Below are 22,944 nucleotides of genomic sequence, written 5' to 3'. Positions count from 1 at the left end.
AGAACAAATGTGGGCAGAGTAAAACCATACCAACTCCAAGGCCTAGAACCCAGCCCTTTTCTCTCTAGCAGCTTCCTTCTGGATGAGAACATGTTGGCCAGGGCATCCCATGCCAGCCTGCCTCTCAGATCTTTTAGCTGATGACTACAGGGATTATTCTGTCTGAGGGCCTCTAATCTCAGATTTCCAGAGATCATCCCACAAAAGATGATGAATAAACTTGCTCTGCATCTCTTCAAAGCAGATGGTTTTATTGCCATCTGCCTCCATTGCTGAGCCCCGTAAAGCTCTCTGTAAAGCCATGGGCTGGGAGACGTCTGAAGTATCCGCTAAATCTAAAAGATTATAGGCCCAGCCAAATTCCTATGTGTTATGTGCTCTTAACTCCTCTTACAATGCATCTCCTCTGTAACTAATTTATTTCAGTTAATGTGCTTTACGGCCCCCTTCACTTCAGCTGGTCATTGACAAATGCTCCAGATGTAAGTCTGAATGCAAGGTCAGTAAACCTGCTTAGGAAAGGGCCAGAGCGTAAATGTGTTGGTTTTGTAGACCAAAAGCAATGCCCTCAATTCTGTCTGCAGCCGTTCTCAACCAAAAACTCACTTTTGTTTGCATTTACCTCTAAAAAAATCTTAAATCACCATTAGATCTCTGGCTATGCAGGAACAAGAGGCAGACAGCGTGTAGCCTGTGTGATGTTTGCTGATCTCTGTTGTAAAGAATTACCTGCTGTATAACAGCTACAGAGAAAATACCCATCACCGTATGATTAGAAAAATATGAATTATAAAAACTAAGCTTGAGGTAAGAAAATCATCAGAAATAATTTTATAGGTGCTGTAGACTACGTTTTCAGGTAAATGACCACCAGGAAGAACATATTTACAGGAGAGACAAAGGCTATGCCTCCTCAGTGCCAAAGCAATGGCTGGGTGAAATTGCCCTCCTCCAGCCATCAGTACAGCTTTCTCTTTTTTGTACCTGCTTTACCTGGCAGGTTCACTGTTCATTAACTCCATTTCTTTTTCAATCAGGCATGGAAGCCCAGTCGAACTAGTCTTACACTCTGTGGCAATGGGTGAAAGTCTCATGCAGAGATCTAAAAGTGGGGCTTAGAATGACCTGTAAGCTCCAAGGTTGTACTGGCTGGTTTTGTGCCAACTTGACACAAGCTGGAGCGATCACAGAGAAAGGAGCCACAGTTGAGTAAATGCCTCCATGAGATCCAGCTGTAAGGCATTTTCTCAACTAGTGATCAAGGGGAGAGGACCCAACCCACTGTGGGTGGTGCCATCCCTGGGCTGGTAGACTTAGGTTCTATAAGAAAGCAGGCTGAGCAAGCCAGGGGAAGCAAACCAGTAAGCAACATTCTTCCATGGCCTCTGCATCTTCCCCTGCTTCCTGACCTGCTTGAGTTCCAGTTCTGACTTCCTTTGTTGATGAGTAGCAATGTGGAAGTGTAAGCTGAATAAACCCTTTCCTCTCCAACTTGCTTCTTGGTCATGATGTTTGTGCACTAACAGAAACCCTGACTAAGACAAAGGTCAAATCTTGTCTTGGCTTCTTGGGAAAAAATTCAGTCTCTAAACTCTAATACTACCTAGAATACAAAGAGAGGCTAGAAGAAATGCTGTTGTCTGTCACAGAGGCCACATGGCTTATCAACAGTTCTTTACGCTTTTGAGCAAAAAGGGAGGAAAGGAAGGAAGGGAGGAAGAAAGGAAGGAGGAAAGGGAGGAAGGAAGAAGGAAAGGGAGAAAGGAAAGAAGAAAGAGAACAGGGAAGGAAAGGGTGGAGAAAGGAAGGGAGGGAGGAGGGAAGGGAGGAAGAGGAGCCACTGAGAGCTTGCTTACACATTGCCAGAAAGCACAATGGAATTTTTCATGCACTTCATTCTCACAGAAGCCCTATGGAGTCAGGATTCTTACTACCACTTACCTACAAAAGGAAAATCAACTCCCCTAAACATAATAGCCAGCAGAGAGCCAAAATGGGGCTTCAGATCAAGTTCCACAGTCTTTCTGTATAATACATTGTCGTCAAAGCAAAGGCAACCAAAGCACTATTTTGGTTGGTACTCAAACCCTAGTAACTATCAAAACGAAAATTTGACATTGTGTGTTTGGGGCTACTGCCACCTAAGTGATGAGTTTCTGGTTCCAATTTGTTTATCTTTAGAGCATCATGGTGCAGGTCCTACATTAAAAACTAGGCAAAGTACTGAAATAAATCATTTAAGAATTCTTTTTTAGTTTTCTCTTATTCTACTAAATGATACTGAGTTAAAATTTTAATTTCTTGAGGCTTCCTCTCCCCACCCCATTTCTAAAAGCAAAGAAAAAAAATGAGGATGGCAAGTCATTTTTGTGCACCTGTTCCCTATGCTTTGGTTCAGAACTGTAATATATGTTGCCTAGTATCTGAGCACAGCAACCATTAGCAATGAGAGGTGCTGAGCACTTGCTGCCTCCTAAAAACTCTTAATGTCATTAAGTCCAGAGATCAATCTCTGTAAGGGCAAAGTCTCTGTTGGAGACATGGAAGTGTTTCCATTTGTAAATGCTGTGCTCGAGCAGATTGGCTTCATGGACAGTAAGTGATGTGTGTGAAACATGGTCAGTAATGGCATATGCTTGACAGGGACTATTACCCACTCTAGTGTTTGTATAGCTATAACTCAAAGCTGCACAGTGGACCTGAGGACACCTCTCTCCCATTGACACTGGCCAGCAGGTATCTTCTCATTCCTTAGGTATGCTTGACACAAAGCTGGGCATTATGGTATATATCTAGAATTACCGAAACTGGTGAGGCAGAGGAAGGAGGACTGCTATACGTTCCGTGCTAGCCTGGTCTACATAGAGAGTTTTAAGCTGGCCAGAGTTACACAGCAAGATACTATTTGGGAGGAGGGGGCGTGGATCAAGTTAAAACTTTGGTATGAACCAACCTGGGGACAAAAAATCCTGTGCAAGCTTATAATAGCTTGTCTTCTTTAGTAGTGACCAGCTACTTTCCTCAGCTGCTCATTCCTAAAAGGTACAAGGGATCACTCTTAATACTTTCAGAGGAAGGGAATCAGTGACACAAAACCTGTCACATCATAGGATTATGATAAGGCATTCACAGAAACACTAGGGTTAGACTCAACTCTGTAGTTCAAAGCCGGCAGATAGAGACATATGACAGATGATGGATACATAGACAAATGACAGATGACGGATGGATAGATGGATAAATGAATGGATGGATGGATGGATGGATGGATGGATAGATGGATGGATGGATGGATGGATAAATGGATGGATGATTAAGAAGGCAGATGTGAGCCATGAGCAGCCAAGTTCACTATGGAGGAGCTGGGCTAGCATACAGGAAGACAGACAAAGTCTAGCTGGAACAGTCCTGAAAGTGAGCCAAGTACAGTCTCAACCCAGCAGGAAGACCAGACTCCAGAGAGGTACTTGTAACCTCCATTACTGTGGTTGGAAGGATAGCAGTGGTTCCAGACATGGTGGAGACACATGAATGGAACTGATAAATGTATGACAATAGCAAGGGAGACACTCTAAGTGCCAACCCCTGAGACAGAGCTTTTGATTAACATGGAAATGGTATATGTCACCATACTTAATTTTGCTTCAACACTACTCTATTAGTACTGTAAAGTATCTCAAGTTGAATGTGAGTTAATTCAATAATGTCCTTAAGTTTACAGCCTCATGTTATCCTTAACCTTTCTTTACAGTGTCCATAGAACAGTAAAAAGGAATTCTCCCCATGTCTACAAACATCAAAAATATGTGGTTCTTATGAAAAGAAACCCCTTTACACATCAGACAGAAAATACTAACTTTCTCTTTCTTTCTTTCCTTAGAGGCTAATCCAATGGAAATAGCATGTCAGAACTTTGGACCCCTCCTTTTTTTGTGGGGGGGGCTCACAGCCACAGACAGAAAAGGTGTGAAGTGTTTCCTGTCCTTAAGTTCTGGCCTAAATTTCATCTTGCATTCATTTGTTTTTTCAGACTTACTTGAGACAGACTGCAAAGGAGATATAAATGTCCCTTATTATATTCCACCTAATGTCAAAATAATATGAAATCAGTAGTGGGGTGTGGGTGGGGAAATAAGTGATAACACAAAGAAAACCAAGGTCTTCCCTGGGGAAGACAAAGCCACTATTTGCAAGTCTTACTTCTTCGTTTCCTTTTCCAGGGTGTGTGTTATGCTTATATAAAAACTGGACATGTAGTTTTGAAGTCTACCCCCCCCATCATGGTCATGCTGACTACCATAAGCTGAGCAGTCTTCTCTTCCACCTGTTCCACTGCCACTGTCATGATCTGTGCCACCCCATGGACCCAAGTGGTTATGTACCGAATGCTCTGAAACTGTGAGTGCGAATAAGTCCCTCCTCCTTTAACTGTCCTCTCATGGGTATTCTATGTAAAGGTAATCAATACCATACTTTCTTACTGATGGAAACCAGGGCACTGTGTAACTTCTAGCTAAACTGCTTGTTCATGTGCAAAAACATGTTTTTACAGCAAAAACTTGTGCATGTTGGAAAACTGAGTGATTCAGCTTAATCTTGCATGAAAATCGAGCAAGAGTACAAGGGAATATGCAGAGGAAAAAAACCCTGAAGCACCCAATTTAGCAGTTTGCAAACATATAAGGGTAGTAACAGCTGTAATAGTTTCATACATGTCAATGTGACCCGTGCTGCCAGGAAATGAACATTTTAATTTGCTTTAATGGAGTGTGTATAATAAAAGCTCACTCTTAACAACAATGAAAAAAATCAAGTGAGACTTTTAAAGGATCCCATGGTGATCAACCCATGTGCACTACAGAGTCATACTCAAACTGTCCTCTACAAATTCAAATTGGGTTGTTGAAAGAAGCCAACTCCCCATATACTGTGAGTGAAAACAATGGATTCTAAAGTGCGCTACTGGGATGAACAGCTCTCCACATAGCCTCAGAACTTGTTAGAGCGATCTGGCAGAGATTTAAAAAAATTAGTTTGTTCGGAACTATCGAATTGGAGGTTCCAAGGGGTATGCTCAGAAAACTGCATTTTCACGAGAACTTCTGCTGTCCTTACACATACTGGTGGACTGTCTAGGGTTGAGGAGGACAAACCCTACATTAGGGACATGAAAACCCACAGAGGACATGAGGCTTACTCCTATGGTCACATTCACAGATAGCAGATGCTCCCCAAAAGTGGTTCTTAACCTTACTAATGCTTTAATACACTTACTCATACTGTGGTCACCCCCAACCATAACATTACTCTCCTGGCTACTTCATAAGTGTAATTTTGGTATTGTTATGAAACATAATGTAAACATCCAATATACAGGATATCTGGTGTAAGACCCCTATAAAAAGTTCCATCGACCTCCAAAGGTGTCAGGACCCTCAGGCTGATAAAACGTTAGGGATTCAGATGAAAATAAGAGAAACCATCAGGAGAAGAAGCTTCATGAAAGCATTGTCAGATGTGTCCTTCACATTCCCTTTGTCTCCATTCCCTTCTGTCCACCACACTTCAAAGTTTCTCCTTTGCAAATTACAAGCAAAACAGTGCTTCCAAAGATAACACAAGATATAGTTATATGTTTTACAATGCTGTGTCTTTCTGAAGACTTTAATGGAGGTTATGTTCATTTTTTTTTTTTTTTTTTACAGCTCTCTCCTATAAAGTTTAATCTACTGGGAAATTTGTGTGTCAGTTTAGAGCCCTCTAATGAACACCCTGTAAATTAACAACCAGTTTTTTGAAAAGAGACCATGGGAGGCTCTTTTACAGAAAATTATGTCTAACATTTACAACTTTCTAAGAAGCTATCCAAAGACAGCAAATATGCTCAATTTGAGAATGTAGAGAGAATATTAAAACATATGAATGAGATTATACTAAAACGAAACACGATTCACAAAGCATGTTAACACAGTGCTATTTATTACAAAACAGATATCGTTGCAGAAGAAAAGCTGGCTTCTCCTAGCAATATGAAATCTGTAGATTAACTTTTATTTTTTTTCTTATATGCTTATGCATTGTTGGTATCAGAACAAAAGGGGAGCTTTTGTCTCCCTGAAAAGCTTAAAGTCAAACTAAAATTTGGATAGTTCAATAAGACTTAATTGCTCTATACATACAAATTATCTTATAATCCAACAGAATCACTAGCAGTAAAATCCCTTCATTTTTGAAGGTCTCTTTGGTTTCTGGGGCAATATCTTCCCATTTTGTGGTAGTTTCTGTGGGAGTTGACTACCTCAGGCATCTCTGCCATCAGGAGCATGGTTATCTGTCCATAGCATAGGTAAACAGATTGCAAGCAGGCCTCCTCTCCTCTGGGTCACCTGCTAGCCTTCACGTGTAGCTTTAGCCACACTGATCAGTGGTTCCGAGCAAGTCCCAAGGATCTGGGTTTCTGGCGGACAGTTCTAATGTCTAACATTGAGTCTTCATGACTGAGATCATAGATTCACTAAGCTCATATTGAGGCCATAGTTTCAACCGTGCTTTAGAGGGAGCCAGTACTTTCATGGCCTGAACCGTCTGCTAAGCCAGCACAGGTCCACTTAGTCCCTGCTGCTATAAACTTTGGAGGTGGGATTTATATCCGTTCTAATGCTATGATTGGGGCATTCACACTTTGACCTGCGTGAAACAGTCTAACAAATTATCAATACATCACCTGGAATTTCCATAATGACCGAGGCCATAGCCTCTGAAAAACAAAATAGAAGTGATCCATTCTTGGGTCTTTCTCACCAGCAATAGGCCTTGGGAGCCCAGACATTTTCCAACAGTGAGAAAGTAAACACCACAATTTAAAATCGTCCTCAGCATGCATTCAAGTTCGTCCTTTTAACCTAGAATACTATGTCTCTGAACAAGATAAAAGTCTTTTTAGGAAGTTCATTCCAATCAGCCACTGTCTTAGCAATCTGAAAAGTCGGCTTCAATAAAAGAAGTAGATACTTCGGGACATCTGAGGGATGATGGAGGTCCAGGTTGTATTTAAGGGCTTCCTCTCCTACACCCACATACACTCAACAGGTTTCCATAAAGATATTTTGTGCTAAATCATTTTCCCAGCAACTAAACACATACATATCTGATAATCATTAAGCAAGTATGTTCCTAACTTACTGTATCTCCCTGATTTTTATTTCCAGAACATAAAGAGAATGTCCAAGTACTTTGTGACATGCTGGTGATAAAACCCAAGGTCTTATTTGTGCCGGCTATGGTCTCCACCACTGAACCATACCACAGCCATCTCAAAGTATTTCTACCACTAAGCCAAGTGCTGAACCCATCAAACAGACTGAACAATACAGATTTCCCTTCTAACTGATGAACAGTTCCCAGCATGCTTTTGGCATGTGCCACGGGTTGGTATGTGTCCACAGACCTCATGTGCAGCTGGCATGTGCACACATTCTTCACACGTGCAGGTCTAGAGCTTAACAAAGAAGGCATGTAAGTCCAGTTTTACAGTTTTTCTCCCTGTCTGGCTTTGCCCCTGGGTTTGTTGCCTATTCAGCAAATCAAAAGTTATTATCAATTATTTAAAAATAATTCAGAAGCCAAGAAATTGCAATAGCACCCGAGGGAAACAAGTGTAAAGTAAGGAGAATAAACTTTGACACTTATAAGCTACTCAAAGAAGAAAAATCCCAGGGAAGTGCTGGCAGGGTGGTGCCTACCTACTTCAGTGTTCACAGGGGCAGAACATGCCTGCCGACTGCAGAATGCAGCACCAATGACCACGGCAACTTACACTTCCTCGCCTGGCGCTACCGTTCTTCACTACAGCTCAAGAGCTTTATGAGAACCAAATACAGAAACACATCACAGATGACAAACTAAAACTAAACGTTAAGAAGTCAAAAATTCTGAAAAATTTAAAAATAGTACCAGACATATAAAGACATACATCCAGTCCAACAGGAGAGCTGAAAATGAACTGTATGTTAGACACATACAACATAGACAACATTTTCCATAGTGGAAGGTGTCATAGTAGGTGGGCTTTCTCAGTTGCCCCCAACTACCTTTGATCTTTACTTCTGAGTTCCAAATCTTTAGCAAAGTATCTTTATTGGCTGAAAAAGTACAGGGATGGTGATAGTTTAACTATATTACTGATTCATTTAATGTGTTAGAATAAATGTTCATGTGTCAGCAATGTGCAAACCAACAGCCCCTAAGTAAACTAACGCTAGCCACGACTCTTCACTTATGTCAGCGGGTGTTGGAGGTGTCCTCAGGGAGCCACATACATTTGATGATGTAACTTTGCATCATTTAAAGACTTGGTGAGCCCTTCAAATAAAGTTTAATCAATTTCTCTGAATCCGAAAAAGATGAGGCTATGATGTTTCAGAGTAAAGGTCCCTAAGCAACTGTTAGCTGTTCCTCGATGCTGGCCCCACTGTGATTATTTTGTTAGCTGATCCTCTTGAATGACCACCTAACAACCTTTTCCTCTGCACTAGGTCATCTTGGGAACTGTCAAACTTTACACACCTACACAGCACATTTTCCTCCTCTCTACCACATCACAACAGTAACTTCTTCATTCTCTATGGCTTAGTAGTACTTCAAAAAGACAGCATGCTGCCAACCTGGCTATGGATTTGGATGCAGATGGAAGTAAGATTGGTGAGTCCCTGAAAATGGAAAAGTCTCATTGTCTGGAATGTGGCGCAAACACCACTCAATTTCAGATGGCTTGCAGCAAGAGTTTTCTTCGTGTAAAGTAATAAAACTAATTATGTTTGTTCAAGTACTCCACCACGAGAGTCTAGAAAATGCACTTAAACTGCAAGCTAAGGATATCAAAAAAAAAACAATGACTTTTCTTACTGCATCAGAATAGTCTTTCATTTTTTTGTTGCAACCTGCAATTTTCTGAATATAGGGTCACCTCTGATTCAAACCTAGGTGGGAGGGAGGAGATCTAGAGTGTCTAACCCTTCCTCTCCCTTCGGTTGGGAGACATTAATGTATAGGTTGGTTTACTACTGTTCAAGTTCTTACGGTGACCTGGGGATTCCATTCAAATTGGAAAGGTGATAAATACTGTTCTATTTAGAACACAGTCTGCTGCATGCTTCAAGGCCAACCATTTCCTTTGAGTCAGTAAGCTTAAGCTTCCTGGGAGGAGTGGGTGCTCCTAACTTCTGGCAGAGGTCCAGAACAAGATGAATGAATGTGTTATTTAACTTTGTTCTGCTTTGCCAGTCTGGCATAGGAGAGTAACGACAGACCACTGACACAGCTGAGTGCGGATGATTCTCAGGTAAGCAAGGGTTGCTGTTTCATTCTTACCTGAATAGAGTTCTGGCCCAGGTCCTGGGGACTGTCCCACGGTGCGATCAGCAGCATCTCTGGGGGATGTGGCTGGCTGCAGAGGTTGCACAGCGAGGCAGTCTGTGAGGAGATCTGGATGGAGCTCAGTGCTAGACCGTAGCTGAAAGGAGAAAAGAGAAAGAAATAGAAGAAGCTGATCCTTAGAACATTTGTCTGGGAAGGCTCTAAGCCTTTGTGCAATTCAATCCACAAATCTGTACCACACATCCACGGAGAGACAGGCGTGAGCGGAACACGTCAACAGAGGAACAGTTACTGGCCGGTACTTTAGGAAACACCCTTGATAGGTCTACTTCTGGGAACCCAGCTTCCTATTACAGACCCATTTATTTGTTTGCTCAGCATCCACTCAAATGTTGTGTTGATGACCTAAACAAGCTCAAAAAGACTTGCCCCACAATACAAAGTACTTTCAAGAACAGAGATGCTGGCTCAAAAATATTCAGAGATCACTACTGAGATTTGACCCTTTAAATTTTACAGGAGAAATACCCCAGTTAAAATTTAAATATACAGAAAGAGTAAATGAAACTACTAACAATAACAACAGCAAACCCAATACTTAGTTACATAAAAAAAACCCACGACTTTACATTTTCATTTAGTTACATACAATAAAATCAATTTTATACATGAGTCGCGTGTAAAAATTAAATCAAAATGGGGTTAAAATGTAGTATAAGTAAAAATGTACCCAATTCATTTTATAACATGTGGGTGTTCGTTTGTACAAGTGCTTATGCTTGTATATCCATGTGTGTGTGTGTGTGTGTATGTGAGTGTGCATCTGTGTGTCTGTGTATATCTCTGTATGTGCATGTGCACTTGCATGTGTGTGTGTGTGTGTATATATATATATGTGTGTGTGTGTGTGTGTGTGTGTGTGTGTGTACACCTGTGAGTATGTGGAATCCTTTTGTGTGTTTCTGTGTGAATGAATACATGTGTATGTGCATGTGCATCTGTCTGTATGTGCATGTACTTCTGTATGTGCAAATATGTGTGTGTCTATGTATGTCTGTTTTCGTGTGCTTATACGTGTTTGTAGGCTGGGGAAAAGCCTTGGAGTCATCAGGATACTGCCTCCCTCCTCTAAACAGGGCTTATTGGCTTGCAGTTCGCCAATTAGATGACAGTGATACCCAGTGAACTGCAGAAATTCTCTCTGCTCCAACGTCCCTGGGCTGCGATTACAGGTGTGTACCATCACACCCGACTTTTACACAGCTGCTAGGGGCTGAACTCAAGCCCTCCATACTGGCAAAGCAATCGGTTTATGAATGGAGCCATCCACATCCCTAGTATCTTTACAAACACATATTCTGTATGAAAAATTATACTGGAACATGTGGTCACATAAAAATACTAGCCTAAATCTGTTAAAACTTTTCAAACTTAGTGTTTAACAATCTAAAAATGATTTTCTTAGGAATATCACAAATGGTTATCTTCAGTATTTAAAAACTGTATACAAAGTGATTTTATAAAGGTAACAAAGTCTTTAGATACAGGACTGAAGTGTCCTTACTTCTTTGCTCCCTCTCAACGCTGGGAGCAGTCACTGTCCATAAACTTTGATTCTTTCTGGAAGACAACAAACAACTCGAACAGACGTAAAAATGAGACGATGCTAAATGCCAGAAAAAGTGACGTAGAGAAGGGAGGTCAGAGGACATATGTGGGGCTACTTGGGATGATGAACACAGCTTGAGGTTAAAATCAGTAACACATCTGAGAAGAAGTGAAGGAAGGTGCCCCAGAAATTGGGAGCTGGGTTCTGGGGGAGCCTGCTTGCCTTATGTGTCTAAACAACCCAAGGAGTGTAAGGCTGGCACTGAGGGACCCAGGGGGCGTAGATAAACGGTGTTAAAGGGAACGGGACAAAGAAGTGTACAAAGGTAAATTGTTACAAACCGGGCCTTCTTCCTCTTGATGATAGGTTGGAAAGAACTAAAGGGGGCTGATGTATATGCCACAATAATTACAGAAATGTAGGTTGTGAGTTCCAGGGGACTGGTGAAGAAGAAATACATGGGAGGAGTTGGTGATGGGTATGATGCAGATATAGTATGCATATATCAACTTCTCAAAGTTTGAAAAATGATAAGGCACATAAAGCAACTGGTTAGCATTATAACCCTAAGGGCATAGTAGTATTAACCAACAGCTCTCTAGATGGACTTAAAACCCTCTTGAGAGGGACACTATGGGTAATACAGGAAACTGAAGTGCTAGTGAAGTCACATTTTGGAAGAGAACCACAACCATCACTTTACTAAACCAGAATAATCCCTAAAGCGATCTAAACACGTGTCTTTGTGCCTCAGGTAAGAGTAGTTCTCGTGTCTCACTCATCAAAAAAACTTCTCTGTGGAATAGACAGACCATTACAGAAAACCACAACCAATCAAAATCCGGAACTGTGGAGCCCGGTCCCGTTGGCTACACCACTGAAACAGTTGCACATCTAAGGCTCAAGAAACATTACAGAAGAAGGGGCTGAAAGAGTGCGAGGATCAGGGCATTTGCTGTGAGACTGTTTCCTTAAGAAAATAAGTTGTTATACACATCAAGTCTCACCAATTTGACTGCCTAAACATGAGCTAAACAAGAACAACACCAATAAACGTGCCAAAGTGGATGGGGGAATCCCCTGAGGTCCAGACAACTAAGGAATGTGGGGAGTGAGAGAAGCTGTCTTCTCCAGGGAAGGCAGGCTAGCTGGTTATCCAATAAGGAATGATAAGTCCTGAAAACATACACACATGTAACATATAGAACATGGAACACTTAGAAATATAAATGTATGTTATACATATAAGAGCAATTAAAGAAAAAAAACACCATACATTAGAAAAAGAACAAGGAAGGTTACATGGGAAGGTTTGGAGGAATGAAAAGAAGAAGAAATGATGTAATTATAACTTTAAAAAAATAGATTTTGAAAATGTCTTTATAAAAGCAATTTGGCTTTTGTTAGGTATTTTATTTGCCATTAAAACATGTATAATAGAAGCAGAGCCTGGCAGACTTGCCAGGCGGAACGGTGGCTCATAGAGGCTGAGCAACTGCGATTGGGAACAGAAAATCAGAACTTCTGTTTCCACCCGGAGGCGACTTCCGGACGCAGAGCGGAGCCTGGCCTACCTGCCAGGTGGAACAGCGGCTCATAGAGGCTGAGCAACTGTGCCTGATCCAGCAAACAGAAACAGAACGTTGGAACTTCTGCTCACACCCGACGACTCTGAGGCATAAAACAGGTCTTGACCCATCTGACACCTCAACCAGTGGAGAACCAGGGACACAGACCAGATACAAGGGAAAGGTAAGAACATATCACTGACAACAAAATGGCAAGAGGAAAGAGAAAGAGTATATCCCAAGGGAACCAAGACAATCTAGCAACACCAGAGCCCAGCTCTCCCATAACAGCAAACATCGGAACTCCAAACACGCCAGAAAAAGAAGACAAAGACCTGAAATCATGCCTCAAGACGCTGATAGAGTTAATTAAACAAGAAAGGGAGGAAAAGCAAAAAGATTCAGAAGCTTTTAAAGAAGAAACAAGAAAAACACTCAAAGAACTCAAAGAACTAGAGGAAAACAGAACCAAAGAAATAAAGGAATGGAAGAGGGAAATTAAAACAGAGATTGACACAATAAAGAAAACACTAAGAGATAACCCTAGAGTCAGAACACCAAAAAAAGAAATCAGGAGTCACAGAAGCAAACATTTCCAATAGATTACAAGAGATGGAAGAGAGAATCTCGGGGGCAGAAGACAACATTGCAAACATAGACAAAACAGCCAGAGAAGATGCAAAAAACAAAAAGCTCCTAACCCAAAATGTCCAGGAAATCCAAGACACAATGAGAAGACCGAACCTAAGGATAATAGGAATAGAAGAGGGAGAAGAGTATCAACTAAGGGGCACAGTAAATATCTTCAACAAAATCATAGAAGAAAACTTCCCTACCCTCAAGAATGAGATGACCACGAGCATAAAAGAAGCCTTCAGAACTCCACATAGGTTGGACCAGAAAAGAAATACCTCCCGACACATAATAGTAAAAACACCAAGCGCCCAAAGTAAAGAAAGAATACTAAAAGCAGTAAGGGAAAAAAGTCAGGTAACATATAAAGGCAGACCAATCAGACTCACACCCGATTTCTCAACAGAGACTATGAAAGCTAGAAGAGTCTGGACAGACATCATGCACTCCTTAAGAGAGCACAAGTGCCAGCCCAAGCTCTATACCCAGCAAAACTATCAATCACCATCGATGGAAAGATGAAGATATTTCAAGACAAATCAAAATTCACACAATATCTGACCACAAACCCAGCACTACAACGAATTATAGGTGGAAAACCCAATACAATGAGGGAAAATACAGCCTAGTAAGAACAAGAAAACTCCTAAACAAGAAAACTAAAAGAAGAAAAAAAACACAGACACAACTCAACCCAAAAAAGCAATAATAGCAAAAAACAGAAACAACTATTCCTTGATATCTATTAACATAAATGGTCTCAACTCCCCAATAAAGAGACATAGACTATCAGACTGGATACATAAACAAAATCCAGCCTTTTGCTGCATACAGGAAACTCATCTCAGAGACAAAAACAGACAATATCTCAGAGTAAAAGGGTGGGAAAAAAACTTCCAAGCAAACAGCTCCAAGAAGCAAGCTGGAGTGGCTATTCTAATATCGAATAAAGTAAATTTCCAACCAAAAGTTATCAAAAAAGATAAGGAAGGACACGTTTTACTCCTTACCGGGGAAATCTGTCAGGAGGAACTCTCAATCCTTAACATATATGCTCCAAATAAAAAATCACCCACATTCATAAAAGAAACCCTACTAAAGCTCAAAAAATACATTTCACCCCACACAATAATAGTGGGAGACTTTAATACCCCACTCTCACCAATGGACAGATCAGGGAAACAGAAACTGAACAAGGACACTGCAAAACTAGCAGAGACTTTGAACCTACTAGAATTAATAGATATATACAGAACATACTATCCCAAAGTAAAAGAATACACCTTCTTCTCACCACCCCATGGCACCTTCTCGAAAATTGACCACATAATTGGACACAGAACGAGCCTCCATCGATATAAGAAGATTGAAATACTCCCATGCATCCTCTCAGATCACCATGGTCTACGGCTGGTCTTTAACAACAACAAAGACAACAAAAAGCCCACATACACATGGAAACTAAACAATTGTCTGTTAAAGGATAGCAGGGTCAAAGAAGAAATAAAGAAATTAAGGATTTTCTAGAATTCAACGAAAACGAAAACACAACATACCCAAACCTATGGGATGCAATGAAAGCAGTATTGAGAGGAAAACTCATAGCCCTAAGTGCTTCCACAAAGAAACTGGAGAGAGCTCACATCAGCAACCTCACAGCACAGCTAAAAGCCCTAGAACAAAAGGAAGCAGATATACCCAAAAAGAGTAGACGGCAAGAAATAATCAAAATTAGGGCAGAAATAGACCCAATAGAAACAAAAAGAACCATTGAAAAAAATCAACAAAACCAAGAGTTGGTTCTTTGAGAAAATCAACAAGATTGATAAACCCCTAGCCAGACTAACTAGAGGGCAAAGAGAGAGTATCCAAATTAACAAAATCAGAAAGGAAAGTGGGGACATAACAACTGAAACTGAGGAAATTCAAGAAATCATCAGATCCTACTACAAAAACTTATACTCCACAAAATTGGAAAATCTGGAGGAAATGGATGAATTCCTAGACAGATACAAGGTCCCAAAGTTAAACCAGGACCAAGTAAACCATCTAAATAACCCTATAACACCTAAAGAAATAGAAGAAGTCATCAAAAGCCTCCCAACCAAAAAAAGCCCAGGTCCAGACGGGTTCAGTGCAGAATTTTATCAGACTTTTATTGATGATATAACACCAATACTCGCCAAACTATTCCAAAAGATAGAATCAGATGGAATATTACCCAACTCATTTTTTGAGGCTACAATAACCCTCGTACCTAAACCACACAAAGACCCTACAAGGAAAGAGAACTTCAGACCAATCTCACTTATGAACATTGATGCAAAAATACTCAACAAAATCCTCGCAAACCGAATCCAAGAACACATCAAAACGATCATTCATCAGGACGAAGTAGGCTTCATCCCTGGGATGCAGGGATGGTTTAACATAAGGAAATCCATCAATGTAATCCACCATATAAACAAACTCAAAGACCAAAATCACATGGTCATATCACTAGACACTGAGAAAGCATTCGACAAAATCCAACACCCCTTCATGTTAAAAGTCCTGGAAAGAACAGGAATCCAAGGCCCATACTTAAACATAATAAAAGCAATATACAGCAAACCAACAGCCAACATCAAACTTAATGGCGAGAAACTTGAAGCAGTCCCACTAAAATCAGGGACTTGACAAGGCTGCCCACTCTCCCCCTACCTATTCAACATAGTACTGGAAGTCCTGGCTGGAGCAATTAGACAGCAAAAGGAGATCAAGGGGATACAAATCGGAAAGGAAGAGATAAAAACATCACTCTTTGCCGATGACATGATAGTGTACTTGAGTGACCCCAAAAATTCCACCAGAGAACTCCTACAGCTGATAAACAAGTTCAGCAAAGTGGCTGGATACAAAATTAACTCAAACAAATCAGTAGCCTTCCTGTACTCAAAGGACAAACATGTGGAGAAAGAAATTAGGGAAAACGTACCCTTCACAATCATCACAAAAACTATGAAATACCTTGGTGTGACTCTAACTAAGCAAGTGAAGGACCTGTATGACAAGAACTTCAAACCTCTAAAGAAAGAAATTGAGGAGGATCTCAGAAAATGGAAAGATCTCCCATGCTCATGAATTGGAAAAATCAACATCTTAAAAATGGCCATTCTACCAAAAGCAATCTACAGATTCAATGCAATCCCCATCAAAATTCCAACCCAATTCCAATTCCAATTCTTCATGGAATTGGAAAGATCAATGTGCAATTTCCTATGGAATAACAAAAGACACAGAATAGCAAAATCCATCCTCAACAACAAAAAAACATCTGCGGGAATCACTATCCCTGACCTCAAGCTATATTACAAGGCAATTGTGCTGAAAACTGCATGGTACTGGTACAGAAATAGGCATGTGGATCAATGGAATAGAATAGAAGATCCAGAAATGAGCCCTCATGTATATGGTCACCTGATTTTTGACAAAGGATCAGTAAACATTCAATGGAAAAAGGACAGCCTATTCAACAAATGGTGCTGGTCCAACTGGCACTCAGCATGCAAAAGAATGAAAATAGACCCGTTCTTATCTCCTTGTACAAAGCTCAAGTGTAAGTGGATCAAAGATCTCCACATTAAACCAGATACACTGAAACTATTAGATGAGAAAGTAGGGAAAACCTTAGAACACATAGGTACAGGAGAAAATTTCCTGAACAAAACACCAATGGCTCAAGCTCTAAGGTCAAAGATTAACAAATGGGACTTAATGAGATTGCAAAGTTTCTGTAAGGCTAAAGACATCGTCAAGAAAACAAAACGGCAACCAACAGAATGGGAAAAGATCTTTACCAATACCACATCAGATAGAGGCCTAATATCCAAGGTGTACAAGGAACTCAAAAAGCTAGACACCAGAGAATCAAATAACCCTATTAAAAATGGGGTACAGAGCTAAACAAAACGTTTTCAGTTGAGGAACACCGAATGGCCGAGAAACATCTGAGGAAGTGCTCGACATCCTTAGCCATCAGGGAAATGCAAATCAAAACAACCCTGAGATTCCACCTCACACCAGTCAGATTGGCCAAGATCCAAAACTCAGATGACAGCAGATGCTGGCGAGGCTGCGGAGAAAGAGGAACACTTCTCCACTGTTGGTGGGGTTGCAAGCTACTACAACCACTCTGGAAATCTGTCTGGTGATACCTCACAAAATTGGATATAGTACTACTTGAAGACCCAGCTATTCCACTTCTGGGCATATACCCCAGAGACACTTTAATACACAACAAAGATATATGCACCACAATGTTCATAGCGGCTCTATTTATAATAGCCAGAAGCTGGAAGGAACCCAGATGTCCTTCAGAAGATGAATGGATACAAAAATTGTGGTACATATACACAATGGAATACTACTCAGCCACCAGAAACAATGACTTAACCAAATTCTTAAGAAAATGGCTGCATCTAGAGAATATCATCCTGAGTGAGATAACCCAGTCACAAAAGAACAGACATAATATGCAGTCACTGATAGTGGGATGCTAACCCCAGAGGCTTGCACTCCCCCAGAAACAACTCACAGACTGTATGAAGTCCAAGAAATAAAGAAAACAAAAAATATATACATATATTTACAAACAAGAAGACTTTGACTGTTTCCATGTTTCGTTTTGTTTTCCATGTACTTTACGCTTATTGTAACTATTGGGTTTTCAATGCGTACTGTAGGGCCCTTGAAAAAAAATCAAGTACTGACTAAAAAAAATATATTCACATGGTTTTATGTGAAAAATTATTTTAATGTCAGAAAAAACAGTACTGACAAAAAAGTATAATTTTAAGCAAAAAATGTTTAAAATCTGTACATTTATCTTTGTTTTGTAAAATAAAGTCGTTTAAAAAAAACCTAAAAAAAACATGTATAATATTTTTTAAAATATTCACTATACTTTCCAAGAAAGACCTTAATACTGATTTATCAGGTGTGGATGTATGGCTCTGTGGCTAAAAGCACATGTTACTCACGCAGAGGACTTGGTTTCAGTTCTTAGCACCCCACATGGTGGTACCCAAGTATCTGTAACTACAATCCCAAGGGATCTGACACACTCTTCCGACCTTTGTGAGCACCAAGCACACACATGGTACAGATACACACACAGAGAAAAAAAGCATTCATACACCTAAGACAAATATATTAAAAATTAAAAATAATTTATCAGTCATCAAAACTTTTACAAAGGAATCTATGGTAGTGATGTCACAGGAAGAAATTCATAGATTTCTTTCTTTTTGTTGGTCCAAAAGCTCCAGAGCCTGTTGGTGAATATGTTTTAAAAGCCATAATCAAAATAATTTGGTTCTTCAACCGGCCTAATATTATTATTAATATTATATTATTAGAAATCTAAAATTATATTATTAGAAATATTAGGAAATATCCAGGAAACAAAGAACCATGTTCACCCAAAGAAATGTATGCATTCTCCTAATGACATATAGTATGGTTTATAGCAATACCCCAAATTGGAAAATGCTCTTTAATATCCACAATTAGGACAACTAAAAAAAAAAAAATCATACATTAAGTCGCTGAACTACTATATTCATAAATCAGGGTTTTGTATACAAAATGGCAACAATAACATCCAACCCCCAAAAACTGATTTGAAAATGTAATATTATATTAAGCTAAGTGTTGCTTCTAGTCATAACATTATGAATTTACCTATTCTAGTTTTAGCACCATTCTAAGGTCTCCTAATTCTCTTCTTTTCAATGGTGAACTAGAATCACAGTGCTGATTCAAGAGTGCCTGTGTGTGCCTCTTTTCCACAGTCTGATGTCACACAGGTAGCTTGAAACTGGCCACAGTGGAAATGTTCACAATATAGAAGCTGGCAACTGCTCCACACAATAGCTTTTTTTGTCTGTAGTGCTAACTGATAAATACCAGAACACTAATAAAAACTTTGAACTGAAGTCTAAACACACAGGAGCACAGACTGCTACTAGTGGAATCCCGTTCGTGTCTGAGTTCAGAGCTGTGTTCCTGGTGTGAAATGGAGGGGAACTGGAGAGACCATTCAAAGGTGGAACCTAGAAGGAGGTGGTTAGGACTGGCATGGTGCTGTCCTCGTAAGGGAATTAAGGTAGACCCTGTGGAACCCCAACTTAATTCTCAAAAAAACAAGAGAAAGCCTAATCCTGAGTCAGTCTCTGAATTTTGTCTACCCTTTTAACACATGCTTCCCCACTCTGAAACCATCTACCATGTGACAGCCCGAGGGGCCCTTAGCTGCCACCATGGCATTTGAACATTAAGGTCTCAAAAATGGTGAGTTACATAAACTTTTTTTTCTAGAAGACTTTATATCAATGAAAAGTAAGGGTAGACAGAGAAGACATGTATGCACGATCACACAAAATGGTACTTCTTAGATTTCAATTGAGAGTAAATCTCTACCCAGACCATAGAGAATTAATACAAGAGCATTAAGACAACCCAGGAAGCAAGAACACAGAGAAGGAGCATTTAGCTAACATAGCAATGAGATCATCACAACATTCTTAGATTTGGCATACTGAACTTTCTGACCAGGATTGCCTATGTTAATGTTTACTTCTCTTTGGGCCTTTGTGTGTTATTTTCTTATGAACTAACAAATGCTGCTTAAGAAAAACTGGAAAAGAAAATCAATGCTTAGAATAAGTTCTGGTCATCACTTTTAATTTATCTTGCATCATGAAAATGTGATCTGGGGTGCACATGTTCTACTGAGGGCAGAAATGAATGCTCTCTGCTTTCGATTACCCACTACTCCAGGGTTTTCCAGTTATCAGTACCAGTGACATCATTCCAAGGAATTTCATGGCCATGGTAATCCTGGCATCAAACACAGGCAATCTTCCTTAGCTTCAGCAGGCATTCATGTTTTCCAACAGCGTGATTCCATACGACTTTGTGGTGAGAGTTAATTTAGTTTTCTCTAGGATTAGGCATGGTTCTAAAAAGTGCTTCTTAAATTTAACAAGCCTCAGAACATTAAGCAAAATTTCCAAAGGAAAGCTGCACGTGAATACTGAGTCATGAGATGAAGCTGTATATCCAACCCAGATCAACCGTCTAGGAAAGGATCCTCCAGGTTGAAATAAAGGAGGAGGAAGACATAGTCAAATCTCTTGAAGGGCTGTCCTCCAATCTAATACAGTTTTAGGTGAAAATTAAAAATTAAAGTATTCATAAAAATTAACTCCCTAATATTTATATCAATGTATTAGCTTCTAGAGTTATATAAAAAAGAAACAGGGCACAGCTTAATTAAGTCAGGATCATCAGTGAATATACTTCTCTGGCTTGGCACAGGTCAGAAATTCCCTCTGGGCATTCCCAAGTTCCTGGGTGGAGATGGTGCTGCAGGTCCAAAGGATGACCCTTTAAAAACTGCTGGTCTCTAAGAATCCTAATGAGCAGAGCTAGACATTTTCTGGCTATAGAAAAAGGAAATGTTTTGAGATGGGCTGATAAAAATATATTCCTTTCATGTAGAAGTTAAAATCGCCATATCTTCTCTGCTTAGCTATGATTTAAAAGCATTTTTTTTTCATTGAAAGACAAGCTTCAGACCTCTAATTAGCAGGTTTCAGAAAAGGTCAAGGGAGGAGAAGATAAAGACAAAGATGGGAAATATTTTCCAGTCACTGGATAGACAGATGCTACGAAAATAATTCAGCCAACATGGGGGAGGCTGCTGTGCTTTGCATCTTATGAAACACCTTGACAGATTTATGAGAAGCCTTCTTAAGACCTTTGGATGCTAGAAGCTTGGTGTTATCTACCGTAGAAAGCAATCATTAATTCCAGCATTGTAAGTACTAATTATCATAAAAAGATTCTTAAGTTCCCTATGTACATATCTGTCTCTGCAAAACTCACAAAGATAAATGGCTGTGTGAGGTTCAGTTCTTGAAAACAATTTATATTTCTATTCTTCTACATGAATGAAAAAAACTAAAGTTGTCTACAAGGCTTATTGCTGTTCTTAGGAAACAGCAAAGAACAGACCAACCTCTGCCCCATCCCCCGCCCCAGAGTCTTTACTGCTCTTTTTAGATAAAGGAGAGATTTGAAGCGACTGACTATTTTTCTTCTCTTTCACTATGTAGACCGTTCTTTGGCCTCCACAATATGCAGGTGCCATGTTAGGTACTTGAAACACAACAACCACCAGAACAAAGGCTCTTCTTACCCAAGGCTTTGCATTCCATATTATGAAGTTAATAAACAATAAACTAAAAATAAATTGTAGAGAAGGTAGGAAGTGCTCTGGAAGAAAATGAAGAAAAGATGCCAGTGAAGATGGGGTGGGTACTTGGGAGAAGCAGGAAGGTCTGAGGCTGTTCATGGACTTGCTTAATCATAAAGGACCTCACAAATCTTACCATGCTGGTAAGTTTCCATCTTAGTACAATCAAGTGTCTTGCAGGGTTTTGGCCATCTTGTTCCAAGAAACTTAGCTCAGCATTTTTGTTTGTTTGTGGTGTTTGTTTTGTTATAAATCTAGAGTCTCCAATTCTTTTCTTCTGAGGCAGGGGTCTCATCAGTTCATAACACAGTTCAGGTCCACTGACAGATGACCTCATGAAAGAGATTATCTTCTACAAGTTAAATGGGCTATGTCCAGTCAGTGAAGAAGCAAAAGTAACCGGGTTTTACTAAAGGAAAGAAAAGGAAGAGGAGAATTAAGAGGAGAAGAGGAGGGAGGAGGAGAAAGAGAAGGATTTATAAGCTTTGGCACTGTCTCAGGACTGTAACATCTACTTCTATCCATAAATAACCATCCAGCCAGCCTTCCTTCCTAACCCCTCACCTACCAAGACGCACTCTGTCTTTCCCTCACTACACATTGTAGACACAAGCCTCTCCGTCTTGTGACTTTCTTTGTTTATCCAGTAGCCCATTAGCAGATCATGATGTGAGGTACTCTAACAATGTCCTAGACACATCTTCTAACAACTGTGTATTTCTGACATCATGCCCCATAGGGAAAGAAATCTTACTCTGCACTGGAGAGAGGTAATAAATGGAATGGACCACTTCCGCTCAGATTTCCTTGTCTCCCCACCCCCACCCCATGCGGCTGTGGTCCTGTAACATGAGTGCGATGGACATTCACCATCCTCATCACCCCGTCCTCAGTATATGCACAGTGGTCCTTCCCAAGCACCAAGTCTGTTCCTTGGATGAGAACCTCTGCTTCCTGACACAGGGGTCCTATTATCTTGACATTCTGGCCTTGATAATATGACCCTGGCCCACAGGTGTCCTCAGAATATTCTGTGTTCCTGTCTCTTGCTTGGCTCTTCTTCCTTTTCCCATAGCTTTCCTCCAGCTCTGGAGAACCTCCCCAAGTTAATAAAGACAACACATTTGTGTTCTGCCAGAAAAGACTTCTGAAAGGCAGAGTTATGATGAACAGTACTGAATGATGTAAAAAAGCCAGATGTACACCTGAATGTTGGTGAAGAGGCTGGTGGGCCTGAAAAACAACTCTGAGAGGTGTGAGCAACAGAACAAGAGTATGTGGCACATAACCCGAGACACGGTCAGGATTCGAGTGGGTACAGGCCTTCAGAAACATAAAAATTTAGTGTTTGATTTGTGTGGTTGCAAGCAGAAAGGCAAGAGACATGTATGGTATTGTGAATACTGTGAAAACTGTACAGAAAACAGATAAAGTGCTAAAGGAGCAGCTGTTACACA

The 22,944-nt window shown here is 40.2% G+C and overlaps 1 protein-coding gene across 1 annotated transcript in view; it reads right to left on the bottom strand.

Annotated features, from left to right (window-relative positions):
• GLIS3 (GLIS family zinc finger 3) overlaps positions 1-22,944 on the bottom strand; it is a gene marked incomplete at both ends in the record, with an annotated part of 400,740 nt that overhangs the window by 43,216 nt on the left and 334,580 nt on the right. Inside the window, one exon of the mRNA XM_080912067.1 lies at positions 9,370-9,511. Within this exon, the coding sequence (XP_080768193.1) occupies positions 9,370-9,511 (142 nt within the window). The remainder of the gene's footprint in view (positions 1-9,369; positions 9,512-22,944) is intronic.

This window comes from Micromys minutus (genome assembly GCF_963924665.1).
Source record: "Micromys minutus genome assembly, chromosome: 2".
NCBI lineage: Eukaryota > Metazoa > Chordata > Mammalia > Rodentia > Muridae > Micromys > Micromys minutus.
Note: the sequence above shows the minus strand (reverse complement) of the source record. Positions and strands in the feature narration are given on the sequence as shown.